Source organism: Chrysochloris asiatica, unplaced genomic scaffold (assembly GCF_000296735.1).
Source record: "Chrysochloris asiatica unplaced genomic scaffold, ChrAsi1.0 scaffold00140, whole genome shotgun sequence".
Lineage (NCBI taxonomy): Eukaryota > Metazoa > Chordata > Mammalia > Afrosoricida > Chrysochloridae > Chrysochloris > Chrysochloris asiatica.
Window position 1 is genome coordinate 6,694,404 of NW_006408658.1, and position 25,313 is coordinate 6,719,716.

Below are 25,313 nucleotides of genomic sequence, written 5' to 3' on the forward strand. Positions count from 1 at the left end.
AATAGAATGGAGCCCTGTGGTGAGCTGAGCTTTGGTTTCCGGGTGAACTCCCTGCTGTACTGCTGCTTTAAGCCTCTGCCCAGGTGCTGTGGCTCTGGCTCCATTCAAAAAAGGGCTAAAGGGTGGGAGCAGAGAGGTGCTTCTGTCTCTCTGATACTGAGTCGATCTGAGTCTCCGAGCTGGAGCTCCATCTTCACCCAGGCAGGAAATCTCTCCAGCTTAGAACCACCCTTTATGGCTGAACACAACCACGTAGTTTGGACAACTGCTGACCTCTGTGACCACCCTTTCCTTAGATTCCAGTCCCTTATGGGTCCTGCTCTTGTGTGTCCATGTCATTACTCTCCCGGACAGAGCCACACCTGTACATCCCAGCACCACAGTTACCACTGCCTCAGCTGGAACCACACAGGATCTCTACTCCTCTTGGCCCCCAACACTCCCAACAGCTAAGCGGTGCCCAGCATTGGAGGTGACGTGGCCAGAGGTGGAAGTATCACTGAGTAAGAATCCCTGGAGGGTACCGTGGCCAGGGAGGGCTTTGGGCACAGCGGATTCAAGGGTAGGGCTGAGCCAATGTCTAGGGCAAGTTGGCTGAGCACTCATCCTTCTCCATCCCCCACTTCAAAAACCCAACTTTCAAGGTGCTCCTTATTGAATGGGATGGAGAGAACTCAAGACCTAAGGAATGGTCATGGGACCCTGAGCCTTGCTTGCAGTAGACACCAAAAGCCAATCCCTCCCCTAGAGCCTGCTAACCTGCCAGCCACTTCAGAGAAGCGTTAACATTGCCATTTTGGCCTGGGTTCCAAGAGTCAGAGAGGCTGGGAGGCTGGGTGCTAGAAAAGATTATCCTGAAGAAACAGGCTCAGAAGAGACAGACAACACAAATCAAGGGCACTTCTCCAGATTCTTCTTGCTCAGGCCTTTTAGCAACTGCACTTTTCTTTCAGACTTTCCCACCTAACCTTTAAGCTCTTGCCTCTTGAGAGTGTTAGCAGAGCACAGCAGGGGGCACTGCTCTCTGGAAAGGCTAACAGCTACACATTTCCCTAGATGGATCCCTGACCTTGTCCTGTACTGGCTGCAGCCACTTCTTCCACTTCAGCATTCTCTACTGGTTGGGCAATGGCTCCTTCATCGAGCACCTCCCTGGCCGGCTGCGGGAGGGTAGCATCAGGTGAGGGATACAGCAGTGAGGTCAGAGGGAAGGATGCCTCCTGCAGCCTCTCATGGCCCTTTCTCCCCACCCCTGCTCCAGCTGGGAACGTAAGAACACAAGCACCTGGCTGCGTAGGACTTTGGTGCTGGAAGAGCTGAACCCTGCCCTGCGCAGCACCAATTTCTCGTGTGTTCTCGTGGATCCTGCACAGATAGCCCAGCGTCACGTTGTCCTGGCCCAGCTCTGGGTGAGGAACCTAAGGGAAGTTTTCCAGGGGAAGGAGGTTCTGGTCTGAACAGCCCTAAAGCTCACAACCACCATTTTCCCAAGCCTGAAGGGGAAACAAACGGGAATTTGGAGGGCGTGGAGGAAAAGTGCCAAGAGATGGCCCTCCGCCCCTTGGCCCTGACTCTTGTCTACCTTCTTCTCCAGACTGGGCTGAAAAAAGCCTTGCCTCCCACTGAAGAAGCCCTGCCCAGGCCTTAGGTGCCCACTTCAGCACACAGTCCCCGGAGCAGGACTGCAATCTTGACCAGAGCCCAGATCCTGCCTCCCTGGACAGTCAGCCCTGAGCAGCGCTCCCTCCCCAACCTTGCCATGCTGTGGACTTGGCTCAAGAGTTCCTGCCTTTTAAGGTTCTTGTCAGTCTATCCTCACTGATCTCACCAAGTTCAAAGTCCCCTCCCTTGCTAATTGTCCTGATGCTGGACACTGCTGTGTTCCTCAGAAAACTAAGACCCTACCTGCATTTCCAACATGCTCCCAGACAACTCTCAATTCTGTGCCTTTCCTCCTCATTTGGTCCCTTCTGACTGTGAAGACTATTGTATCTCAGCTCTGGCCACATTCTGTATTGACTTAATAGTTGCATTTCCCTTCCTCAAATGGACTGCCCCAGGAAGAGGTGAAGGCCGCTTCTGATCCACAAGTGCATCTCTATAGAACCAGCAGGGCCCACAGTAGGTACTTATAATCGCTCATGACAAAACTATTTTTTCAAGTTCATTCTAACTCTGTAGAACTGCCCCATAGAGTTCCAAGATAATCTTTATAAAAGCATTCTTGCAGGTGGCTTTGAACTCCTGGCCTAGCATCTAATTTCTGTGCCACCAGGGCTGACTAGTTCTGAGGCGAACTGTGATCTAAGAAGTTGTATAATCAGCAGCAGGGACCACCAGATCACCCTTGGTTTCCACATAGTACATGGTAGCTCAGCATTTAAGGGCGAAAAATAGACTTTATTTACAAGTAATAACTTTTAGAAAAGATCCATCCCTGGTCCTTAAAAACCTTCCCATCACTCCAAATCCCACCCCAGTGCACATCTGGGGGAAGTTGGAGGTGAGCTGTCACCCCACCCCTGAGGCACGGGGGCAACAAGGTGTGGGAAGCATCACTGTCTCTTGGGGTTTGGCCACTAATGGGCCTGGGAGCTGAGAGAAGGCACTGAGAGGGACAGTAAGAAGAGGAGGACCAGCCAGGCAAGGTCAGCATCGGGCACAGGTGGGGCCCACTCTGGTACTGGCCCTTTAGTGCTTTACCTGAAAAAGAGATAATCACATGGTTGGATAAGACGTGTGATGCCAGCCCTACACCAACTGCCTCAATTTACCAGTTGTTAAAACAGGTGTGCTCAGGAGTAATGGAGTCACTTCTCCCATCAGCAGTGAGCACTGAACTAGAATATGGTGATTGACTCCTAGCGGCTTCTAAGTCTTTATGGGCGCGCAGAAAGCCCCATCTTTCTCCCTTGGAATAGCGGTAGGACATGAAACATCTTTTACTCCCCACCCCACAGCTAGCTTAATTCTGCTATAGATGCTGCCCCACTGAGAAATGTGGGGAGGGCTCATACTCTCTCTCACTGGGCTTTCAGGAGTCACAGGCACCCACCTTGCCCTTGGTCCGAGGGACGGCGGCAGCGCTGGTGGTGGTGGTGGCGATGCGAGGAGAGCGGCGGGTTCCACTGCGGGTGTTGGGGGAAGCCTTGGACGGAGCTTTCTTTGAGGCTCCCCGCCTCAGAAAGCTATTCCCAAGCTTCTTGGGTGTGTTGAGGATGGCAAAGGCCATTGACTGGCGCCGGTCAGCCTGTGGGAGATGATGGGGTTGTCAAACTGGGAAAACTGCCTTTAAGGGCTACATACACCTCCTCCTCCCCTCTGACTAGCCTGTTTAACAGCTGGAACTGCTTTCTCCTGGGTCTTGGTAGTGCTCTGTTTGCGCCCTTCATGTCGGTCACGGGGAGTCATGGGGCGTGGGAAACAGCTGGTAGCCTTCTTAGACTATGGGGAAGAGGATAATTAGACAGCAGCACAGTCTAGACCAAGTCTCTTGCCTTCCAAGTCATTGTGTCCAACCTGCTACCCCCACAGCCCAGAGCCAGAGGCCCTTGGCGAGAGAAGTCTTCTCTTGAGCCCTTCTCAAGCGTGCTAAGCTGGGCCTTACTGGGCAGTGTTGGACAGAACAGGGAGGAGCCAATGTTGCCCACCTCAGGGGTGCCAGGGCCCTGGTGGGACTCTGAGGAAACCCGTTTGCGCTGCTGCCGGGTAGTGATGCCAGTGGCCTCAGCAATCTGGATCGGCTGCATGCTGGCTTGACGCAGGGTCTCTCGAGGATCCCCAGTCTTCAGCTCCTCATCTGTGATTGTGGCCAGGCCCAGGGAAGGCTGTAGAGGGTGGAGAAGAGATCACTGGACCCTGGTTTTATGCAGATGAACATCGGCCTTCCCCCTGTGTTCCCCACCACAACTTGGGCAGACTCCTCTCAGAGCTAGTGTCCTCCCAGAACAACTTCAATCTTAAACTCCCTTCCTGCTGGCTGTTCCATCTATATGGTCAGAGACTTGGGACATTAGTACTAAAATTAGGCCAAGCAGGTAGCACTGGAGGTTGGGGGAATGAGCCAGTGTGGGGCAGGTCCTGCTCAGTGACCCCAGGGCTCACCCTGGACTCTATGGGATAGCAGGTTTTCAGGTGTGGGGGACAAACTCGGTTGCGCCGCTGTAACTCTGCAATGCGGTTCCAGTCATCAAGCTGCTCTGGTTCATCCTGGCAAGTGCCCATGTAGAAACTGTTCCTTCCTGTGGGAGCAGGAAAGTTGGATCAAGTGGGGACTGGAGGGTCAAGAGGAATCAGCAGTGGCCCTGGTGTCTCACCAGGCTTTGCTGGCACATCTTCTTCTTCAGCCTATTCCCATGAATGCCCAGCCTAGTCCAACAGGTACATGAGTGGGGCACACAGATACAGTCTACCAGGGGAACTTGCTCACTCACCTTCCTTGGGAGACCAAAAGAAGTCATATGCAAAGGTTGTGAGTACATGTCACTTACCTGCCAAAGTGTAGTTAGTGCCCAATACCCAGAAAAACACTCAGGGCCAGGACTTGACAGCTAGAGGGGGTCCCTGGGGCTCAGTGAGCAAAAGACTCCAAGTAGTCTCTGAACTGACAAGACCTGGTGTGCATCTCCAGATCACCCTGGCTGAGACAGACGTCAGCCCGATCGCCCCAGCACATCCTCTAGAGGCCAGGCCAGGCCCTGAGATTGTGAAGAGGAAAAGGTAGACAAAGTACTTGAAGGCAGCAAGGTGGCCAGCCTTGGATCTGCTGCCAGTCTCCACTTTCTGTACTCCCAAAGTTCCCTTACCTGAAGGGGCCCCACTGGATACCCTGGCCTGGGAGTGGCGAGCAGAACTGCGAGTGGTAGGCCGGTAGCCAGGCAGGCTGAGCAGAGCTGAGCTGCCATCATTGGTAGAGCTCAGGCAAGGTAGAGACTGGGTGGAGGAGGTGGTCTTCAGGTTGGCCTGGGATGGAGGAGCAGATTGTATGCTATGGAAGGATGAGTTGGCGCTGTCTGGCTCCTCTACATCCAGCTTCTGGAAGAGAAGAAGAATCTGTTGTGGTGAATAGGGTGGGACCCTGGTCCTCTATAAAGAAATCTCTCATTGCTCTTGCCAATAGCCCCTTAGATCCATGCACTATCAATACTACTTGGCAAGGAAGGGGCCATAGCTTGCACGTTTACTGTAAAAAAAACTGATATTGTTGCCAGATCCTTTCACAAGGTGCCAAGATGATGGACTCCTCCATCCATTTTTCAAATAAGCCTGGGAGGGGTGAACCGGTCAAACAGCTAGGAAGTGGCAGAGGTGGGGTTGAACTCATCTCTGAGCAATAGGTTCACCCCACAGCCTCCACTATCCCTTAGACCAGTCTAGAACTGCTCTAGCACCCTGTGAGCACAGGGTAGCCACACACAGAGCTCTCCCTGCTGCATCGGGAAGAAACAAAGGCAAGGGTCCAGAGCCTGGCAGGCATCCACGATATGGGTCTGCTACATAGGGTGTGCTCAGAGGCACAGGCAACTTGCCCATCCTCCTCTCCCTTCAGCCTGTACAGGATCAGTGCTACACTAAGAGCAGTGGAGATAGAAGTCTCCATTCCAGACCTCTACAAAAGAGGTCCTAAACGTCTCACTTCCTTTCTCAGCATCTCCGTTTGCTCCTCAGGCTGTTTTGCGGACCCAATTGAAAAGATGCCCTTTAGAGGAGTGGACATTACTGTCCTCCAGCTGCAGCTCTGCTCCCAGTAGCCTGACCTTGGTCATGGTGATGTTGATGATTTGTGTGGTACGTCGACGAGCAGAGCGGGTCTTACGGCCTGAGTCCAGGAAGATGTCCCCCAGGGAGTCCAGGCTGCTCTCCAGGGGAGCCTGACTCCGAGTCGAGATGGGAGTGAAGTAGAGACTCTCCAGGGATTCTACCTTGGGGGGCAGGCGCTGGGAGATGGGTGAGGCAGGCTCTCCGGGGACACTAGTGCCATCTGGCTGGGTACGAGGCAGCTTGCTGTGGAAAGAAACCCACTGAGATGCTAGAAAGCATTTGCCTCTCTGCTCCAAAGTGACTATTCCCACATTTATTACAAGCCAACAGGGTCTAAGCACTCCATTCTAACTCTGATTTTCAAAAGCAACAAGGAGATCCCTTGGACTGGGCCCGCATTTCACTTTGCCTTCTTCCTGGTAAGCTCATCCATCCTCACAGTGCTCCTCACACCTCCCAGAGTCTGAACTCCAGACCCATAGATTCAACTGCCCTGCAACGTGCCCCCAAGGTGCCCATCGAACTCCACAGTAAACCTGTTCTACCTTCTGCACCCCACATTTCAGTGAATAGGAATGTCTTCAGCCCAGCCCCCTAAGCCATGAACATGAATGGGCAGAAGCCCTACCACAACCCTCTCCTGTCCAATCCAGTTTTACCAAGTGTCTGAATAGCTCTCCTGACCACACTCCCAATCCATCCTTTCTGGTTCAGTCTCATCTCTCACCTAGGTTGTAATGTTTCAAGTACTTTATACTTGTCTCTGACAAGTGCCAGAGAAGTGTTTGCTTATTAAAAACAATGTGTTTCTAGTCTTATCCTCTACATTGTCATCAGAATAATCCTAAAATGCAAATCTGAACATTACTCAATTTAAACCCCTTCAGAGGTTCCTCAGTGTCTTTAGGATGTCTAAAACACAGCCCCTGGAAATATAGTGGTTTGCTGGGACCTGGGCCTGCTCAACCGTCCTTCTTTCCACAGCCCAAGCAGCTCATTCTCTCGTCCTTGGCTCCCACTGCTCGGTCTACCTGGCGCACACATCTGTGTATTTTCTGCCACCACAGAGCTTTTCACATACACTTCTTTTCCCTCGCCCTGTGCCCTATACATATGGCTGGCATCGCATATGTGATGTTTTTCTTTATCCTTTTCCCCTAAGAAGACAAACAGACCACGTTTTATTCCTCTCCCTAACATGATCAACAAAGTCCTAATGTAGCACTATAGGATAAACACTGGACTGCAAAGCTGGTTTGAATCACAAGGTTGGAGGTTAAAACCCACCAGCTGCTCCTTGGAAACCCTCTACAGGGTCAGTATGAATCAGAACTAAGTCAACAGCATATAACGATTCCATGGCACCTTGACAACGAAAAGGGAAAGAGATCGTCTGACCTGGCGATAGCGAGGGGGGTCCCCTCCTCGCAGCTCAGGTCCAAACTGTCAACGCTCAAGTCCAGCTGGGGCTTAACCTGCGGCTCCTGGCTCTTTAAGGCATCAGTTGCCACTTGGAACTTGCCCAAGTCTCGAAGCTGCTGGTCAGCGTGGGCAACCTGGGAGGAGAGGGCCAGGCAAGTGAAACATAGTACAACTGAGGGTACAGAGTTCTAACATGCAGAGTGAGGAACCTTTCCATTCAGACACCTACCTGTGCCTCCAGGCTGTGCACCTGGGCAGTAAGGTGACGGCAGGTCTGTTCAGCCTCCTTGGTCTTCAGTCCTGCCTGCTGCAGCTCCCGGCTCAGCCGCTCAGCTTCTGTCCGCAGCTCCTTGTTCTCCTTCTGCAGTTGCTCCAGGCCTCGAAGCTGTTCCTGCAGCTCTTGATTCTGCTGCTTCTTGGCATCATAATGGGTTTTGGCTTTCTCCATCTGTGTCAACAGGAAGGGTGGGAGGACTGGTGGGGATGGGGCAGAGGCAGGACAGGGGAGCAGAGGGGTCAGAGTAGACGGGGGTCCTCACCTGCAGCTTGTAGTGTTCAGCTGCCTGCTCCTTCTGGCTCAGCTGGGCCTGCAGCTCATTGAGCTGGGTCTGGAGGCGTTGGGCCTCCTGCTGGCTCTCACCTTCCTGGGCCTGGGAGCATTGAAAGGCATATCATTGGGGTGGGTCTAGCTGCTCCACCCAAGACCACTGACTTGGCTGAGACCCTTGGGCTCCGTGGCTGTTCTCAATAACACTGAAACACCACACTCTACCCTCCCCACATCAAGTCAATCCTGACTCCTAGTGATCCTAGAGGACAGAGTAGAGCTGCTCCTTTGGGTTCCAAGAATTTACAGGATCAGAAAGCCTTACTTTTCTCCCTTAGAGTAGCTGAGGGGTTTGAATCATACCTTGAAGTTATCCACTTAACCCAATGTACCACCCAGACGCCTTACACTTGCTTCACCTAACACCAAAGCCTATGTGTCCATGCTGCCTCCAACCCAGAACACAGCCTCCTCCAGAGCAGGGGCTGTGTCCAAGTCTGCCCACCTGCTTTGCCTCCCACAGGGCTTGATTGGTTAAAGGTGCTGGGCAGGGCATGAGAGATGTTGATCACTTTAGCATGATGTATGTAGTACATATGGAAGGTGAGCAGGGAAGCAAAGCTCTGAGCTCCCACCAACTCCTAAGACCCAGGAGAGCTTCAGTGAGTCCCAAGGCCCATTTTCTTTGTCCCTGACTAAAGATCATGAAGTCTAGAACTGCAAAAAGCAAACACTGAACAATAAATGATGTAACTGAAAATATTAGAATGGTATTAAATTGCATCTTAATGTTAAAAATCATCAATATACTCAATACCTGAGCCCAGACTATTTAGAACCCCCACTGTCCAGCAGAACTTTCTGAGAAGACAGTGAATTTGTACAGGGTTTCCAAAGAGCAACTGGTGGATTTGAACCACTGACCTTGCAGTTCAAACCAACCTTTCCATTCAGTGCATTCTCCTGCAGCACCACACTAGGACTCATTGTACTATAATGGTAGCCAATTGCCACCTATATGTGAAATGTGGGTCCTGTGACTGAGGGGTTGAATATTTAATTTTATATTGTTTAAATTAATTGAAATTTCAAGAGCACTAGTGGCTACTGTACTGGACAGCAGAGGTCTAGAGATGGGAATGGCTCCCACTGTCCCTCAAGAGATCTCAGAAGGCACAAGCAGATCTCAGCATGCCCTTCTCCTCCCTCACCCATGACAGTCCTCTGAGGCCAAACAGGTTAGACATAACCCCCCCACCCCCACCCCCGCTGGCCCTACCTTTAGCTTCTGCACCTTGCTGGCTTGGTCATGGTCAGCTAACTTCTTGCTCAGTTCTTCCACCTGAGGGGAAAAGAGACAATCAGACTCATTAGCCACCTTCTGGGTGACGTTGCCCAAGGCCAGTACCCCCAGTGTTCGTACAAGAGGAAACTCAGGTCCTTTCTCTACTCTCCATTTAAGGAACGGACTCACCACTGCCTAGACTGGTTGGTATAACCTGAGTAAGGTGATCAACACAAATGTTCCTCAGCCACCTGCCATAATGACCTGTCCAACCTAGCTTTCCGAGGAAGAGGCCTGCTTGACCCCTGCAACCACCAGAATCAGCAGAAGGGACTTGGGGGAGCTGGTACCTCACTTTTGTAGCTCCCCAGCCCAACCTAACCAGTTTGGGGTTATAACAGAGACCTAGTCAGTAACTCTGAGTCAGAACTGACTCCATAGCACTTAACAGTCGGTAATTCTAGCAGATATGTGCATGAATATCCATTCCCTTTCTCATCCCAAAACTGCCAAAGCATAAGTCCACAGACACTCACACCTCTTCCCAATATCCATAGGCTGTTAGCAGCAGTGTGGTTACTGTGGTTAGCATTAGGGAACAACGCTGGAAGAGTGGGGGCAACACACATACTCAAAGCCCACCCACTGTCAAAAAGAGCAAAGAGAAGCAGAAAACATAACTTCCACCCCAAGCACCCAGTCTCCAGGCGTATAAGGAGAGGCAAGCACTGCATTGCTAACTGTTTGCTACTCTCTGACTGCCTCCCCTGAGCCCCATCCTAATCATCTCAGGCTCCTTAGAGAAGGTGAAAGGAGGAGAGGTGAGGCCAGGCCAATGACAGGGTGCTCTCACTAAATACTATGTCTGGTCTAGACCATGCCCACTCCTCTCAACCTTGGCCTTCTGCTCCCATATCTCTCTATACCATGCTCTCAGGACACAGTTCGGCGGAGGCTGATATTTGAACTCATAGCCCTTCCAATCTCTGAAGGATGCATTGCATATTTCCCTTATGGCTTCAACAAATCCATACTCTGTTTACACAGAAGGGGGCTGTGTAAACAACGCCCGTAAGTAATTCTATTTCTCTTCGTTGAGTCTTCTTAGCTTGGAACATGACTTGGAGAGTCTAGGGCCCAAAAGATTAATTCTGTCTCTGATTCAGAAATGAAGCCCATCATATCCCTCCTCCCTGACAGGCAGAGGAGATAAAATGCAGAAGGATGAAGAGGCCAACCTGGAATGGGTGGGATGAACCCTAAGAGGGTCCAGGACACCACACTGGGCAGTTTGGGCCTGGATTCCATGGCTTGACCCTGCCCCCTTCACAAACAGTTCACAATGGGAGCTGGCAGAGGCAAGCTGAGCAGAGGCCATGCACTGAGAACGGTCACCGCTTAAGCAGCCAGCATTCAGCAAGAACCCCAGGTATTACCTGCTTAGTTTGCTCTTTCTGAAATAGTTCTAGCTGCTCCACCTGTGCACGGGGGAGAGGCAATGGAGACAGCATAAGATGAGGCCAAAGAGGGCTATCTGGCTGCCAAGGCACTAGACATTTAGTCATATAAAGAATACCAGTTTGGCTCATTTGAGTCCCCAGTGGTCCCTGGGGCCTCCAGTACAGGCGCACTTCCACACAAAGTACCTCTGGAAAGGGTCGGTGGTCTTCACATAACTTTCCAGGAACAAGAGTCTTCAGGGAAGGGGAAGAGACTGATAGTTTTCTTGAAGACAACAGGGGCAAAAGACTTAACCGTACTTCTCCTCTGCCACCTTTAATTAGCTTAAGATAATAGCATGGGAGCTGGAGGCCCTGGTCCCTCTCTCTGGTCCAATCTTTGGGGCTGGGGTTGGGCTGGGGACCTTACCTGGGCAGTGAGTTTCTGTCTCTCCTCCTGGAACCGCTGCCTCTCCTCCAGAACCTTGACCTTGGCACCCTCATACTTGGCAGTCATCACCTCCAGCTCCTGGGCAGCATTCTTTGCCTCCTGCCGAACCTCAGTTAGGCGGGTCTCTACATCAGCACGCACAGCAGCCATCTCTTGGACATGCTTCTTCCGAGCCTGATCTAGCTCCACTTCCAGAAACTGCTGGTCGAGATTGGCCCGCTCCCCCAGGCCCCGGTTCTCTTCTGCTAGCAGGCCATGGGCCTTTTTGAGCATGCTCAGTTGCTCAGCATAGCTGGCCTTCTCTGCTCGAAGCTGCTGGACTGCTCGTTCCTGCTCTGCCACCTTCTGCCGCAGGGGGACCAGCTCCCCGAGCTCCCGCTGGGCCCGCAGCAGCTCGGTCCGCAGCCCACCAGCTGCCTGCTTACTCTGTTCCAGCTCCTCGCGATGGTGTTTCTCAGCAGTAGCCTGCTCGGCCTGCAGCTGCTGGCACAGGTGTTTGACAGGCAGCAACTCATTTACCAGGGCCTGTGTGCTGGTGTGCTCGAGCTGCAGTGCAGAGAGGGCCTGCTCCTTCTGGAAGAACTTCTCCTGCCACGTCTTCAATTCTTGGCCCAGCTCCTCTGCACGCTCTGCCTGCGAGGTCAGCTCCTGCCTCAGATGTTCTGAAGCCTCCCGCTGTTTCTCTGCCTCTTCCCGGAGGGTCCGCACCTCCTCCCGCAGAGCAGAGCTGCGCTCTGCTGCTCTAGCACTGCTGCTGGCAGTCTCTACCTGGAGCAGACGCAGCCTCTCTTCCAGCTTCTGGCTCTTCTCCGACTCGGCTACCACCAGTCGCTTTAACTCCTTGCTCTCACCCTCCTTTTCCAGGACCTGGCGATTCAGGATGGACACCTCCTCCTCCAAACTACTGATGAGGCTGTTTTTTCTCTCAGCCTCCTGCTGGGCCCGGGCCACCTGGGCCTTCCACTCATCCTCAGCTTTGCTGAGGTCTTGGGCCTTGGCGCAGTGAGTAGCCAATTCCCTCTGAGCTGAGGCTAAGGCATCCTGGCTGCGTTCCAGCTCCCCGGTCTTCTCCTCTAACTGGCCCCTCAAAGTCTCCAGAGCACTGTCCCACTCTCTGTGAGAGGCCTGCTCAGCCTCTAGGCTGCGTTCCAGGGTGGAGGCCTTCTCCTGATGCCTCTGGCACTGCTGTTCCAGATTGCTCACCTCCGCCCGCAGGGCCTCCAGCTCCGAGCCAAATGGCTCTGTCTTGCCAACAACACCAGACAGGGCCTCTGACCCAGAAGCATCTTCTCTACTGGCCACCTCTACAGGCTGTTGGCATTCTGTCTCTTTCTTAGCCAGCTGTTCCTTCAGTTGTTTCAGGGTTTGCTGAAGCTCCCCCAGCTCTGTTTGCTGGGCTGCCTCCTGACTACGAAGCTTGGCCAGATCCTGATCCTTCCTTTCCTTCTCCCTCAGGGCCTGGGCCAGTGCCTCTTGCAGAGCAGCAAACTCCACACGCTGCTCATTGAGGGCATTCTGAAGCCGCATCTCCAGCTCTGCCTTGGCTGCCTTCTCTAGGGCCAGGTCAGCTTGGGCCCGGCCCCGCTCCTGGGTCAGTCGTGCCACCTCTCTCTCCTGCTGCCCACGCTCCTCCTGCTGCTGGCCCTGGCTCTCCATCAGTGCAGTCCGCAGCTTCTCTAGCTCACTGCCCATCCGCTCAGCCTCGCGCTCCATGGCCTGCAGTGTGGCCTGGGTGCTGCAGAACTCGGGCCCTCGCTGCTCCTCCAGCCACTCTGCTTCTCTATCTCCTGACCTGGGGTGCTCCTTGAGTAGCTCATGTGAGTCTGTCTCCTGCTGTTCTCCTGCCTTGCGCACCAAGGTTTCTAGGCGGGCCACCTCCTTGCTGGTGGCTGCCATCTTCTCCTGCAGAGTGGAGAGGTCATCGGTAAGCTTCTGGGCCCTGACCTCCTTCTCCTGGACCTGCTGGTGGGCTCTAGCCAGGTTGGCACGGAGCTGAGCTAGCTCATTCTGCTGCTGGGTCATCTGGAGCTCACTGTGGGCTTCTATGGCTGACACCTTTTCCTTTGCCGCCTGTAGCTCCTGGCGAGCCTTTTCACATTCCTCCTTTAGGGCCTCCAGCTGTTCCTGGAACATGGCACCATACTGCGCCTCCTCTTGCTGACTCTCCTCATACCGCTCACGCCAGGTAGCTACCTCCTTGATAAGTTGCTCATACTCACTCTCACCCCTTTGCTGGGAGGCTATGGCCTCAGCCAGCTCCCGCCTCAGGGCTTCCATCTCAGCCTGATGGGCCTTTCCAAGCTGTTGTAATTGGGTCTCCAAACTCTTGCGCTCAGTCTTCTCTTCTTCTAGTTCCTTCTGCTCCTGTTTATGCTGCTCCACCAGGCTCTGGGTCTCTACCTGAAGTTCCGAGACACGACGTTGTTGCTCTTCCCGGGCGTCTGTAGCCTGGCGCCTCTCCTCCTCAAGGCTGTGCTTGGTGGCCTTCAAAGACTCCTCAAGGGCCTGAAGCTTCTCTTGGAGTTGCTTGTTCTCCTGGGCCACCCCTTGTCTCTCAGTTGCTTTTTGCTGCTCTGACTTTAACTGGGCCTCCAGCTCTGCCACCTGGGCCTGGGTCCCACGCTGCTCCTGGTGGGCTGCCTCGACGCGAGCATGGAGTTCTTCAATCTTTTTGCTCAACTCTGCCTTTTCCTGCTGGGCCTGTGTCACTGAGGTCTGAGCACTGTCCCTGGCTTCATTGGCAGCCTGAAGTTGCTGTTGCAGAATCTCCAGCTTGGCAGCCTTCTCCTTCTCCAGTGCCTCCAGCTGCTGGAGAGTTGTGTCCTTCTCTCTTAAGGCGACCTCCTTCTCCTTGGTGGCAGTGGCCAGTTGTTGGGCATGGTCCCGCCTAGCTGCCTTCTGCTCCTTGGCTGCCTCCTCCAATTGTTGCTCCTTCTGATTCAGGCTGCTGCTCAACTGGTCCACCTGGTGGCGGAGGCCCTGGGAGGTCTGTTCTTGCTGTTGGAGAGTCTGGGCTAGCTGGGCCTGCTCCTTTTTCAGCTGTTGCTTCAGGCCAGTTAGTTCTTGATCCTGCTGCTGGAGGGTGACATTGAGCGTGGTGAGCTTGGAGGTCAGAGTGGCCACCTGGGCAGTCAACTGGGCATTCTGAGCCTGTGAGGCCTTCTCTAGGTCTTCCTTAGCCTGAATGAGGTTGGAGACAGAGCTCTGCAGGCCAGCAATCAAGCCGGCCAGCTGCTGCTTTTCTTCTTCAAAGCGGCCCCGCTCAGCAAGCAGTTGGGCTTCCTGCTGACCCTGCTCAGTCTCCAGCTCCTTCACCTTGGCTTGGAGCTGGGCACAGTTTGCACCAAGAGTGGCTGCCTCTTGCTTCAGGGCTTCCAGCTGGTGGGATGATAAAGAAACAAGTGGAATGAGTATGATGACTCCTCAGTCACCAGAACCCTCAAAGAACAGGATTGTCAAGGGTCTGAATGTGCTGAGCACATGGGTTGTTCCCAATTATTCCTACCTGCAAGGCGTCCCCCAGCACCTCGCCCTTCTCCTGGGAAGGGTTTTCCTGCAGCTGGGTTGAACGTTCTTCTAGCTGTGAGAGTTTTCCCAGAAGGATTTCATTCTTCTCTTCAAGGTATTTCTAAGAGTAAACAAGATGCCCACATGAACAGAGGTGGAGTAATCACCAGATGACCACACAGGCCACCACGACATCAGCAGGTGACTCTATTACCTTGTGGCCCAGACATCCTTTTGTCTTGGCTTGTGAACTGCTTACCTCTCCAAGGTTACTAAGTCTACTTCAAATTTCCTTACTGTATAGCCCTCCTCAGACAAGTCTTGGCTCGCAGATTATCCAAATCACCAGAAATATTCCGACTGTCTGAGCATCAAGGCCAACAGCAGAAGCAAGAGTATCCGCTCAGCCTCAGTCCCACACCTACTATACCCACCATTGTTCACTAAGCACCTACAGCAGCCAGGTACTACCCTCCATGCGTCTCTGAACTTAGAATCTATATAGAAAATCTGAGAGGTACCTATCACTATCCCTCCTATACGATGCAACACATTAAAGCACAGATAGCAGATGCTTAGTCCAAGAGCTACATTATTAATAAGCACTAGAGTTGGGTTCTTAATAAAAAGTAAAAATAAAGTAGTGCTAATTCATTGAGTGCTACTTTATACCATATATTATATGTGAAATGTTTTATATATATTATAATAATTGATGAAGCAGTTACCCTTAAACCTGGAATTGAATCCACTCCTAGAGATTACTTTTCAGCCAAATAATAGGCTTATAAAATAATAACACCAGTGAGGACCATGCTCCACAGAGAAACATTCAAACCAAAGACCAACATTTACCCAAAAGCAAATTCAGAAAACAGCCAGGAGGCAGAACCCAGGGAAGAAGTAGAAAGAGAGCTGTTAGTTACACTGAGGGGACTGTAACTAATGTCATGAAACAAATGATGCATAAATTGTGAACTGGGAATCTCCTCTATAAACTTTCACTTTACTACAACAAAATGTTCACTTAAAAAAAAAACAAAAAACCAAGCAACTACTATTATTACTCCCAATTAAGGGAAAGTCTGCCTGGAGAGATTGAATTATTACACTCTAAATAGCAAGACAGGATTCACTTAGGTGTATTAGATTTAAACCCACAAGTTTTCCATTACACTAAACCTTGAAGACAAGTTACCTTTGTTTCTAAAGATACAAAAGGAGAAAATGGCTAAACTCAATTTAGTTTTGAATATGTCAAGACTGTGGCCCTGACTCCCCAAACCAGAGCATTACCTTGTCTTGCCCGGTTGTGCTGAGCTCCTTCTCCAGATGGGCCTGCTTCTCCGCCCACTCCCGGGTGGCCTTGCCATGCTCCTCGGTCAGCTCATTGAGAGCGCCCTGTAGTTGCTGCAAGTGACTGGCGAACTCCCGCACCTGCAACAGACAAGTGGTAATCCCCAAACCCAGAAGTATACACCAAAGCGTAGAGCCACAATCCAGTATCCTACCAAGGCATTTAAAATACCCAATTATGCGAATGGAAAGGAGTAAAGAATGCAGGCTCTGTGGAGAGATCTTTTCTCCACCCTCTCTTAGAGAGCCTTCCAGACCAACCTCAGTCCTCAGGGGCCTCCATGTGTGGACAAGACCTCTTCTACTCACTTACCTTAAAGGAAAGATCTCCATTTTCCTCAGAAAGCTGGTTGATCTTGCGATCCATCTGACTCTTCTCTGTCTTCAGGTCCTGACACTGCTTCAGAGTCTCATGCAACCGCATAGTGAGGCTGTGAAGGAGGAAAGCAGTGAGAAGTGTGTGGCCCAACACTGGGTGCAGGGAAGGGTTGCAGCTGAAGGCAAGTAGGGAAGGTTATACCTCTCATTCTTGCCACGTAGCTCCTCAAGCTCCCTGGGCTCTGGTGGGCTGGCTGCCTGCTTCTCATTGAGCAGAGCCAGGCGGTCAATGCGTTGCTGCATCAGGGCTATCTGTGCATCTGCTCAGGGTTGGAGGGGATAGGAGAATGAACACAGAGCTAAGAGAAGGAGGTGGAGAACAGAGGAGTAGGGTATCCAATATAAAAGGTAGAGAGGATGGTGGCAAGGACAAATCCCAGCTTCCAGGTCAGTCTGACCCTAGGTATAGGACTGAGCTTCAGCAGAGAGGACAACACGGAAGACTAAAGGGACATTTTCCAGGCAAGTTCAGCACTTTATTGGATGAAAATCCCAAATGCTGCCCATGCACATACATCACCCAGTGTGTGAGGGACCTACCCTTCTCAGTGAGGAGCTTGCGGTTGTCGGCCAACTCCAGCTCCAGGTCATCCCTATTGCTTCTCTCATCTGCAAGCTGCTTCTTCAGCCGTCTCACCTGGAACTGTGGCGTATGCAGGATGTCGCCCATGGGGGAGGCTGGAGATCCTACAAGGAAGCTGAGGAAGGAGATGACCCAGAAGTCATGGTCAGAACTTGAGATCTGAGGGCTGAAGCAACCAGCAACAGCTGCGGGAGGCGTTGTCTATGGTTGTAGCATTGATTGGACTTTCGCCTCATGACATGACCTGGAAGCAACGTATCTTTTCCTTCTCCAAGTCTTCTTTATTCAAAAAAAAAAAAACCAAATAAGGTGATGAATTCGCCTTGCCTCTGCAGAGCTGCACTGAGAAAAGTGTCCTCAGTATCATCTTGAAGGAAGAAAGGCAGTCTATAAACAGCAATTGCTTTTGCTGGTGACCTTTTGCCCCAAACAGATTCTAACCAATTTCCCCATTAGTACTAGGTGAGGGGAAAATGTATAAGATCTAAGGATACTCAAAGCATTCCCAGCTGATGTAAGCAGCTGGTCAGCAGCTTAGCCTCTAGACTATGGGGATATGAAGACTGGACACTGAAGCCCTGTTCCAGGAGAAGAGCCAACATACTTGTTCCCACTGGAAGAGGAGGCAACATTCTGTAGTTCTAGGAAGCGAATCTCCTTCTTGGTCTGGTGGCTGGGTGGGGAGACGTCTTCAGACACGGTGCTGGAACGGGTGGAAGGGACAGGAGCTGAAGGGGAGAAATAGATAAACCAACCACAGAGCGGTTTCTAAGACAGTGAAGAGATTTTCATCTTTATGCAGTTTGAGAACTCATCTTAATGTAAGTGAATCCACGAACACTTACTTACATGTAAACTTTAGGCTGGCACCTAAAGCTCATTGTTTAGTTACCCAGGGGCAATGTCCTAAGCAAACTTCATGGGCTCTGTCTCTACAAACAATCATCTGTGTGAGTACTGGCAAGGGAGGGCTTCTCCAATGCCCAGAGCTCATCTTTTGCTCGAGTCAACATGACAGAAGCAACCTGGGGGCCCTGAGCCTGGACCACCTCAATCCCCAATGGTCCCTTGAGTCAGAGTCATTGGCCAACTTTCTGAATTCTTCCATCCTGAAATCTCAAACCACCAACATGCTCTTTCTCAAATCCATCTCTTTCCTTGACATCCATGACCACTTTCATATGGCTCTCTTACCTCTCTGACCACCCATTCTTTGTCTCCCTTATTTGCTCATCCCTCCTTTGCCTACTCTAAAATTTTCAGTGCCACCCACAGTTCTAATGGTGCTTCCTTATCTCTGTTCAAAATGACTAAGGCTTTAGTGGCCATTCATTGGTTTTCAAATTCCAATTTTGGCCTAGAACCCTTTCCAGCACCCCAGCATCCCTACCTGACAGTTTCACAAGAACATGACTCTAAGGAACAAATACAATGGCTACAAGAGAACTAGCCTATACCTATTTTTTAGATTCGTGTCATCACTCAATGATAACTTCATTAGATGACCAATAGACATGTCATTCCATCATACTTCCAGCCAAGGCATTTGAAACAGTCAACCCCATCTCTGCTCTAGACACACTTACTAGTTCATATATTTGCCCTCTCACCTAGAACATAAACTTTATGAGAGAAAAAAACACTTTTATAGACTGTGCACTCCTAGTTTCTAAGCCTAGAATAGTGTTTGTCTAAAATAAATGAATAAAATGGGGAAAGGAAGGACTCAAGTACAACTTAACCATGGACACAATCAGTAATAAACAACCTGCCAACTGCTGCCAAGCAGCTAGCAGGACCTCCTTAGGAGGACTGCAATAGAAATCTACCTACCCCACTATATATACATTTCCTGAACACCTGCTCTATACCTTATGTTGCAATTATAAATAACCCCCTACTGCACATCTCAGCTCAGAGGGGAGGGAGTCCTCAAGGGAGCGTCTCTACTCACCTTTTTGCAAGAAGCTCTCTAGGTCCTCATTAAGGTTTAGTCCATCCTCATGATCCAACACAAATTTGAGGATGACGGCTAACTCAGCCTGAGCCAGACAGAGAAAAAGAGCATCAGTTAGGGAAACAGGGGTCCCTAAAGGGATGGGCAGCTCCAGCCTAGCATTTCCATGTCTAGCTTTTTTTCTTGAGCCCCAGGAATCTGCTGGATCCCATTCTTGCTCTCATCCTGAAACCATGGCCCAACCATGAACATTCAACTAGAAATATTTCATCCCACGTGCCTCTTTCCCCCTCAGCACTCAGAGTCAAACAGAGTGTCTAACGGACTTCATTCCTTGCTACAACGGATGCAAACAAAGAGAAAGATAGAATGCTACATTTTCCTCTTCTAGACTTCCTTAGTTGTTTGTCTAAGTGAAAACACCTCTAGGGCTCGCTCATCCAAAGCTTATCCACCAATAAACTGTAAAATCTTCTCTTTTCTGTCTTAATTTCAAATCTATAAAGTTGATGTCATTTCTTTGCCAACTCTGCTGTTGTTCCTTATTCTCTTAGAATTTTTGTTTCTACCAACCTGGAGCAGAGAAAAGGTCAAAGGAAGGAAGGAACTATCCACCCCACTTCATGCCACTAAATCCCAACTGCAATTCAAGACATAAACTATGAGATAAATGTATGAGAAACAGATAGTACCCAAGAGGTGACTCAAGATTTTTACCAGTATATGAAAGACCACACTCTGTATACTACCCCAATCAATCACCTAGGTTACCTGCTCTGGACCCCACCTTTTGCTACTCTGGAAAATAAAGGACAACTGTTGACTCAGGAAACAAAGTTAACATCATGACCCTCAAGGCAGGTGGTTCCTGAAACGGTGTCAATTCCCTCTAGAATGAAGCTGGTGTACCAAGTTCTTGTCATTTACGGACCACACAGAAGAGCCGCTGGGAGGTAACCACTCAAAACTCCACTGTCATAGCAGACAAAGAAAGACATGACCTCTCATTATCCCTGCCTCTACAGAAAAGGATGAGATCAATGGACGTAACCGTTTGGTGTATAACATACATATAACACATGAGTGTGTCTGAGGGGAATTCAAAAAATTCATGGAAAAAAATCCATTATCTTTTAATTCCATTTTTCCACAAACTTTTTGAAGCCCCCTTGTGTGTATGTATATATATATATATATATATATATATATACACAAACATCAGAACACATAGATGAAAAGAGAACAGAAACAATTTCTGTGTATTATCCAAACACACGAGGGTTATATAGTTAAATGCCATGTTCAAAGGACTCAGGCACATGGCCTTAAAAAAATTAGTATCTCTGGGTATGAGATGACTGGCAACTGCTTCTTTGTGCTTGTCAATATTTTCTGGGTTTTCTACAATAAATGGTTGTTAATTACCATAATCACAACTTTAAACAAGATATGCTATTTAAAGCATACAAATGGCATGCTAAGTGGGATGTAGGTACAATGGCTTACCTGAATCTTGTATTCAAATTGGTCCCAGTCCCTGAGGCTTTTGGAGCTCATGGTAAAGTGGTACAAGAGCAGCATGGTTAGCTAGAAGTCAAAACAGAAGGTAGTCACTAAGCAGACTCTGCTTGATGCTTCCCCTCTGAGCTGTTCTGGGGACTCTGCACTAATATGGAGATGACTCCCAAGTTCCTGCAAGAAAGCAATCCAGGCCACTGCCTGTAAAAGCATCAGAACACTTTACTGAAAACCCAATACCCTCAGTGCACAAAGTCAGGTAATAGGATTCCTGCATGGCTGAATTCCTACAATTAAGGAACCCTGGGTATGAAGCCCAAGGTATCTGTCTGTTGCAGGCTAGCACCTGGAAAATACAGAAGGAATGAAACAGACTGAGTTTTTTAAAAAAGTTTTTAAAAAGATAGAAGCCAGATGTGGGCCTGATTGCTACTAGGTCTTCATTGAGACCAACAACAATGGTCTAGTATACCTGTTTCTCAAATCCATGGCTACTAGGTTCTTGAACTGAATTAAACCTCTGCCTTAGATAGATAGAGATCTGGTCCCTACCTCCAAGAGTTGCAGAAACCAAGCACCCACAATCTCCTTTTGGTTAAGAGAAGGACCTATAGATCCCTCAATACCACCCTCCACTCCATCAGTCAAATATTCCACAGGTACCTTGGCCATTTCCAGCTCTGATCCCTCCATCAATTTTTGCACAGATACCAGGCATTCTGGGGAAGAGGGATGTTTTCGACTTTCTGCAATGACAATGTAGAAAAGAAGGTAAGCATCCCCAGGAAAAGTATAGGAAAGTCAGAGGACCAGAATCAATGCCTCTCATAGGGTGATGAGATGCAGGCCTTCATATTCCAACGTCCTGTCTCCCCCCAACATACACTTTTCCACGTGAAGTCTATTTTGGACCAGACTAAGGGTTAGAGGGAGTCCTGGTGTGGTGCTGTGGGTTAATGCGCCAGACTGCAAAGCCATTTGAACTGCAAGGTGGGCGGTTCAAGCTCACCAGCTGCTCCTCAGATACCATACACAGGGTCGCTATGGGTCGGGATTGACTTGACGGTACTTAACACACAACAACAAGGGTTAGAGAGATATTTCAAGAAGGCAGGGAGGGAATTCACAGGAACCATGGGTAGTGGCATTGTATGCATCTATCAGCTCCACTGAGTACCACAGAGAAGGAACCCAAGAGATCCCAGGTTACCCTAGAGTCCTATCCAAGAAAAGTCTGCAGCTGAGTCAGACTAGGAAACCTGGGTCATACCCGGCTCTTACACTGCCCCAGGGTCTGGGACCAATTGCTAACACCTTATTTTATCTAAATATGTGTATCACCTTTTCTAGAAATATCTTGAGGTAGAAATGGCTGATAGATTACCATGTGGTCCATGGTTGTATAAGGAGAAGGGAACTTACAGCATTGCTAGAAGGTTTCTATAATCTACCCAACAAACTTAAGAACAAGTATTATTATCTCCATTTTACAGACAGGGAACCTATGCCCAGAAAGGTCACAAAGCAGTGAAAAGAAGGGTTAAGATCTGAACCTAAATCTGTTTCTGCCCCCAACATCTATTGCCTAAACAACCAATTTACATTTATCTTAAAAACAGGGGAAAAGATCCTCCGCTCCTCACAGTCAGGGGAATGAATGTAAGGTGATAAGTCTCAAATCAGACTGTAAGGCTCTACCTGGGTCTCTGAGATGAACTTTAGGTCTGAAGGAACGAACGGCTCTACTTATGCCTAACTGGTACAGGAATTACCCAACACAAGGAAGCTAATAAGGCAAACTTTTATCCTCCAGACACCTATGAACTCGTTTCTCTGGACTCCAAATCCCAGGAACTGAGGAAGCGGCCCCTTCCCAGCAAGCTAAGAAAATTACTTACTCTGCAGAAAACTGCTCACAAAGTCCAATCTCTCTGGTAATGGCTGCTTCACGATTTGTTGTCCTTCTTCAGTGCCACGGCTAGAAAAAGAGCAAGAGTTAACACAATTAGTGATCCCTCCCTCTTTGCTACTGCATTACATATTGTTGTTATGTGCCGTGGACTCATAGTGACTGACCCTGTCCAGGGTTTCCGAGGCAGTAAATCTTTTATGGGAGCAGAAAGCCTCGTGTTTCTCGCGCAGAACAGCTGGTAGTTTCTTACTGCTGACCTTGCGGTTTGCAGCCCGATTTGTAGCCACTACGCTACCAGAGCTTCTTGCATTACATATTACTTCCCCCTATCTCCAGGGCTTAGTCTATGCTGGGTCTGTGAAGAGAACCAGACCAGAGCCAGGATGTGTGGGGAGAAGATGCCAAGATCCCATTTATTCAGATGGAACTGTGTGGTGGGTGAGAAGTGAGGACTTGAAGCATGAGGTCCTTCTGGAACTATGCTATCCTACTTGTGAATACTCTGTGGCACAGGGACCAAGAAGAGATAAGAGAAAGCACAGATGAATGGGGAGTTAGGTTAAACATTCTGGAATGGCTCAACTGTAAAAGGTCAGGAAGCCTGGAAAACGAATGCTAAAGTAATAAGAGTGAGAAAGGTCTATGGAAAGGGAAAAACAGGTCTAAGAACTAACAGAACAGGAGAGAACAAGGCTCTGATATACACTGGGTAGACTGAAGGCTGAGGTGTCTACAGTCTCCGGGTTAGCAGCTGCTCTGGGTTAGTAAAGTGCCAAGAAAGCAACAAAAGAGGAGGTCAGCAGGGGGCGCTCTCACACAGCCCAGGGAGCTGGCTCCTGTTGTTCCAACTAAAGTTTCATTTTCAGAAGTGGGTCTCTTCGCTTCAAGTACAAAGTCATCAAGAAAAGCTGACTTGAATCAGTATGCCCAGTCATAGTCTAAATAGCTATGGCTGGAGAAACTGATTAAGGGGCCTCCTGGTTCTCTGAATAGCCAGGTTTATTCAACTTTCTAAAGGACAAGGTAGGCCTTAGAATGTTCCAGAGTCAGAGTAACCTGCAAAGCACAAGAGGCATCCAAGATAAAACATGTGTCCCTCCTCTATATTCCACACGACTAGGAAGACTTCTAAGCTGAATTCTCCACAGAGGCATTTTAGGTAGCTAATTTTAAAGTGTTGAGGAAATGCTAATCTCCAAACAAGCCATCTTCCCTACACACCCACAATCTGGAATACTTTGACTCCTTCCCTCAAAGTACAGCAGTATTTACCTAAGTGCATTCCATTACATCAAAATATAAAGCGAGACAATAGTGAACAATTGTTATCAGGACTGATTATGAGGGTTGAAAATGTAAAGGTAAACGTTTCATAGCAAGGAGAGGAGTGATTAACTTTGCAGTCTAGGAGCGGAGGTCCCTGGGACCATCAAGGGAGAAGAGTGGAGAGCGGGACCCTACCCAGAGAAGTAGTGACTCCAGAGATGGAGGCAGAGATGATGATGTGGAAAGATGGAGCAGCTGGAGACTTTAGACCCAGACAGGGAGAGGGGCTGTGTGCTGATGACCAGGGGGCAGGCTTGCAGGGTATAACCTCTGGTTGGTTGATTCACGGAGGGGATTGTAATCATGGCAATGAAACGATATAGGATAGGATGAATGTAAAACTAATGTTCTCCCACGTAAACCACCACATAATTCACAATAAAACATTTATATATATATATATATATATATATAGTGAGGTCTCAGGTTAAAAGTTTGAGAAATGCTAGGACAAACCAAATAGAGCATTTTCTGAAGTTGTTGTTATGTGCCGTGGAGTCGGTTCCAACCCATAGCGAACCTGTACAGGGTTTCTGAGGCTGTAAATCTTTACAGGAGCAGAAAGCCTCATCTTTCTCCTGCAGAACAGCTGGTAGTTTCGAACTGTTGACCTTGCGGTTCATAGTCTGATTCGTAACCACTACCCTACCAGAGCTCCTTATTTTCTGAAGAGGAGGATATAATTATTTCCTAAACCCATTTGATCACACCACCTCTTTAGTCCATGAAGCATGCTTTGGAAAATGCTGGTCCTATAGAAATCTGGTGGTGGTGGTGTGCCATGGAGTTAGTTGATTCTGATTCACAGTGGTCTGCCTAGGGTTTCCAAGGTTGTCAATCTTTATGGGAGAGAGTAGAAAGCTTCATCTTCCTCCTGAGGAACAGCAAGCAGTTTTGAACTGTTGACCTTGTGGTTAGCAGCCCAACTCATAATCACTCCACTAGCTCTGGTAGTGTGTTGTTGTTGTTAAGTGCCATCGAGTCGGTTCCGACCCATAGCAACCCTGTACAGGGTTTCCGAGGGTGTAAATCTTTACGGGAGCAGAAAGCCTCATCTTTCTCCCGCGGAGCAGCTGGTAGTTTCGAACCGCTGACCTTGAGGTTCACAGCCCGATTCGTAACCACTACGCTACCAGAGCTCTGGTAGTGTAGTGGTTACAAATCGGGCTGCAAACCTCAAGGTCAGCGGTTCGAAACTACCAGCTGCTCCGCGGGAGAAAGATGAGGCTTTCTGCTCCCGTAAAGATTTACACCCTCGGAAACCCTGTACAGGGTTGCTATGGGTCGGAACCGACTCCAGGACACACCACCACCACCAACCACAGAAATCTAGTCCATTTTTCAAGACTGTCCAAATCTCACCTGTCAGGAAGTTACCCAGAACTACTGCTAGTCATGCTTCTATCCCTCATCCTACTCAGGAACTCCTACAGCACCCAAGAGTACAATGACACTGTTTAAAATCGACCACTCTGTGCCTAGAAAAACGGTGCTCAGATGAGAGAAGCATTTTACTGAGAAATAGCAAGGTCAATGTAAGTAAGGCAAATGCCAAAATTTCTTTGGTTCAATGCTGCCACTGATCTTTGCTACTTCAGCCTCAACATCAGGCCAACCTTTCATCTTCAGTCTATTAAAAAGGAAAAAGAGAATGAAAAACAGGTCTGAGGGGCTAATACCAATTAATTTTCCCTCAGAGAAAGCCAATGGCTAAAGACTAAGCTCTATTCAACTCCCAGAGCTCCTACCTACGTACCCAAGCTGCCAGCCTCCTCTGCCTCTGGCTGAGAACTAAGAGTCAGCACAGTATCAGAAATGCAGTAGCTAGAATACATTAACCAAGAACCTATGCTTTCTAGTCTCAAAGGAAGT

General features: G+C 49.4%; 2 protein-coding genes across 2 annotated transcripts in view; one reads left to right on the forward strand and one right to left on the reverse strand.

Moving 5' to 3' along the window:
* IL18BP (interleukin 18 binding protein) overlaps positions 1-1,648 on the forward strand; it is a 2,393-nt gene extending 745 nt beyond the window's left edge. Inside the window, exons 3-6 of the mRNA XM_006870383.1 lie at positions 297-503; positions 1,057-1,180; positions 1,262-1,409; positions 1,595-1,648. Of these exons, the coding sequence (XP_006870445.1) occupies positions 297-503; positions 1,057-1,180; positions 1,262-1,409; positions 1,595-1,648 (533 nt within the window). The remainder of the gene's footprint in view (positions 1-296; positions 504-1,056; positions 1,181-1,261; positions 1,410-1,594) is intronic.
* A 1,386-nt stretch (positions 1,649-3,034) lies between these two features.
* NUMA1 (nuclear mitotic apparatus protein 1) overlaps positions 3,035-25,313 on the reverse strand; it is a 47,243-nt gene continuing 24,964 nt past the window's right edge. The window contains exons 4-26 of the mRNA XM_006870384.1: positions 22,102-22,181; positions 20,867-20,949; positions 20,192-20,272; positions 18,683-18,770; positions 17,333-17,456; positions 16,686-16,843; positions 16,288-16,405; positions 16,081-16,198; positions 15,708-15,848; positions 14,410-14,532; positions 12,224-14,282; positions 10,884-12,190; positions 10,451-10,492; positions 8,994-9,071; positions 7,722-7,832; positions 7,412-7,630; positions 7,159-7,316; positions 5,757-6,003; positions 4,806-5,034; positions 4,105-4,241; positions 3,651-3,827; positions 3,331-3,444; positions 3,035-3,250 (exon numbers count right to left, since the gene is read on the reverse strand). Of these exons, the coding sequence (XP_006870446.1) occupies positions 3,035-3,250; positions 3,331-3,444; positions 3,651-3,827; positions 4,105-4,241; positions 4,806-5,034; positions 5,757-6,003; positions 7,159-7,316; positions 7,412-7,630; positions 7,722-7,832; positions 8,994-9,071; positions 10,451-10,492; positions 10,884-12,190; positions 12,224-14,282; positions 14,410-14,532; positions 15,708-15,848; positions 16,081-16,198; positions 16,288-16,405; positions 16,686-16,843; positions 17,333-17,456; positions 18,683-18,770; positions 20,192-20,272; positions 20,867-20,949; positions 22,102-22,181 (6,208 nt within the window). The remainder of the gene's footprint in view (positions 3,251-3,330; positions 3,445-3,650; positions 3,828-4,104; positions 4,242-4,805; positions 5,035-5,756; positions 6,004-7,158; positions 7,317-7,411; positions 7,631-7,721; positions 7,833-8,993; positions 9,072-10,450; positions 10,493-10,883; positions 12,191-12,223; positions 14,283-14,409; positions 14,533-15,707; positions 15,849-16,080; positions 16,199-16,287; positions 16,406-16,685; positions 16,844-17,332; positions 17,457-18,682; positions 18,771-20,191; positions 20,273-20,866; positions 20,950-22,101; positions 22,182-25,313) is intronic.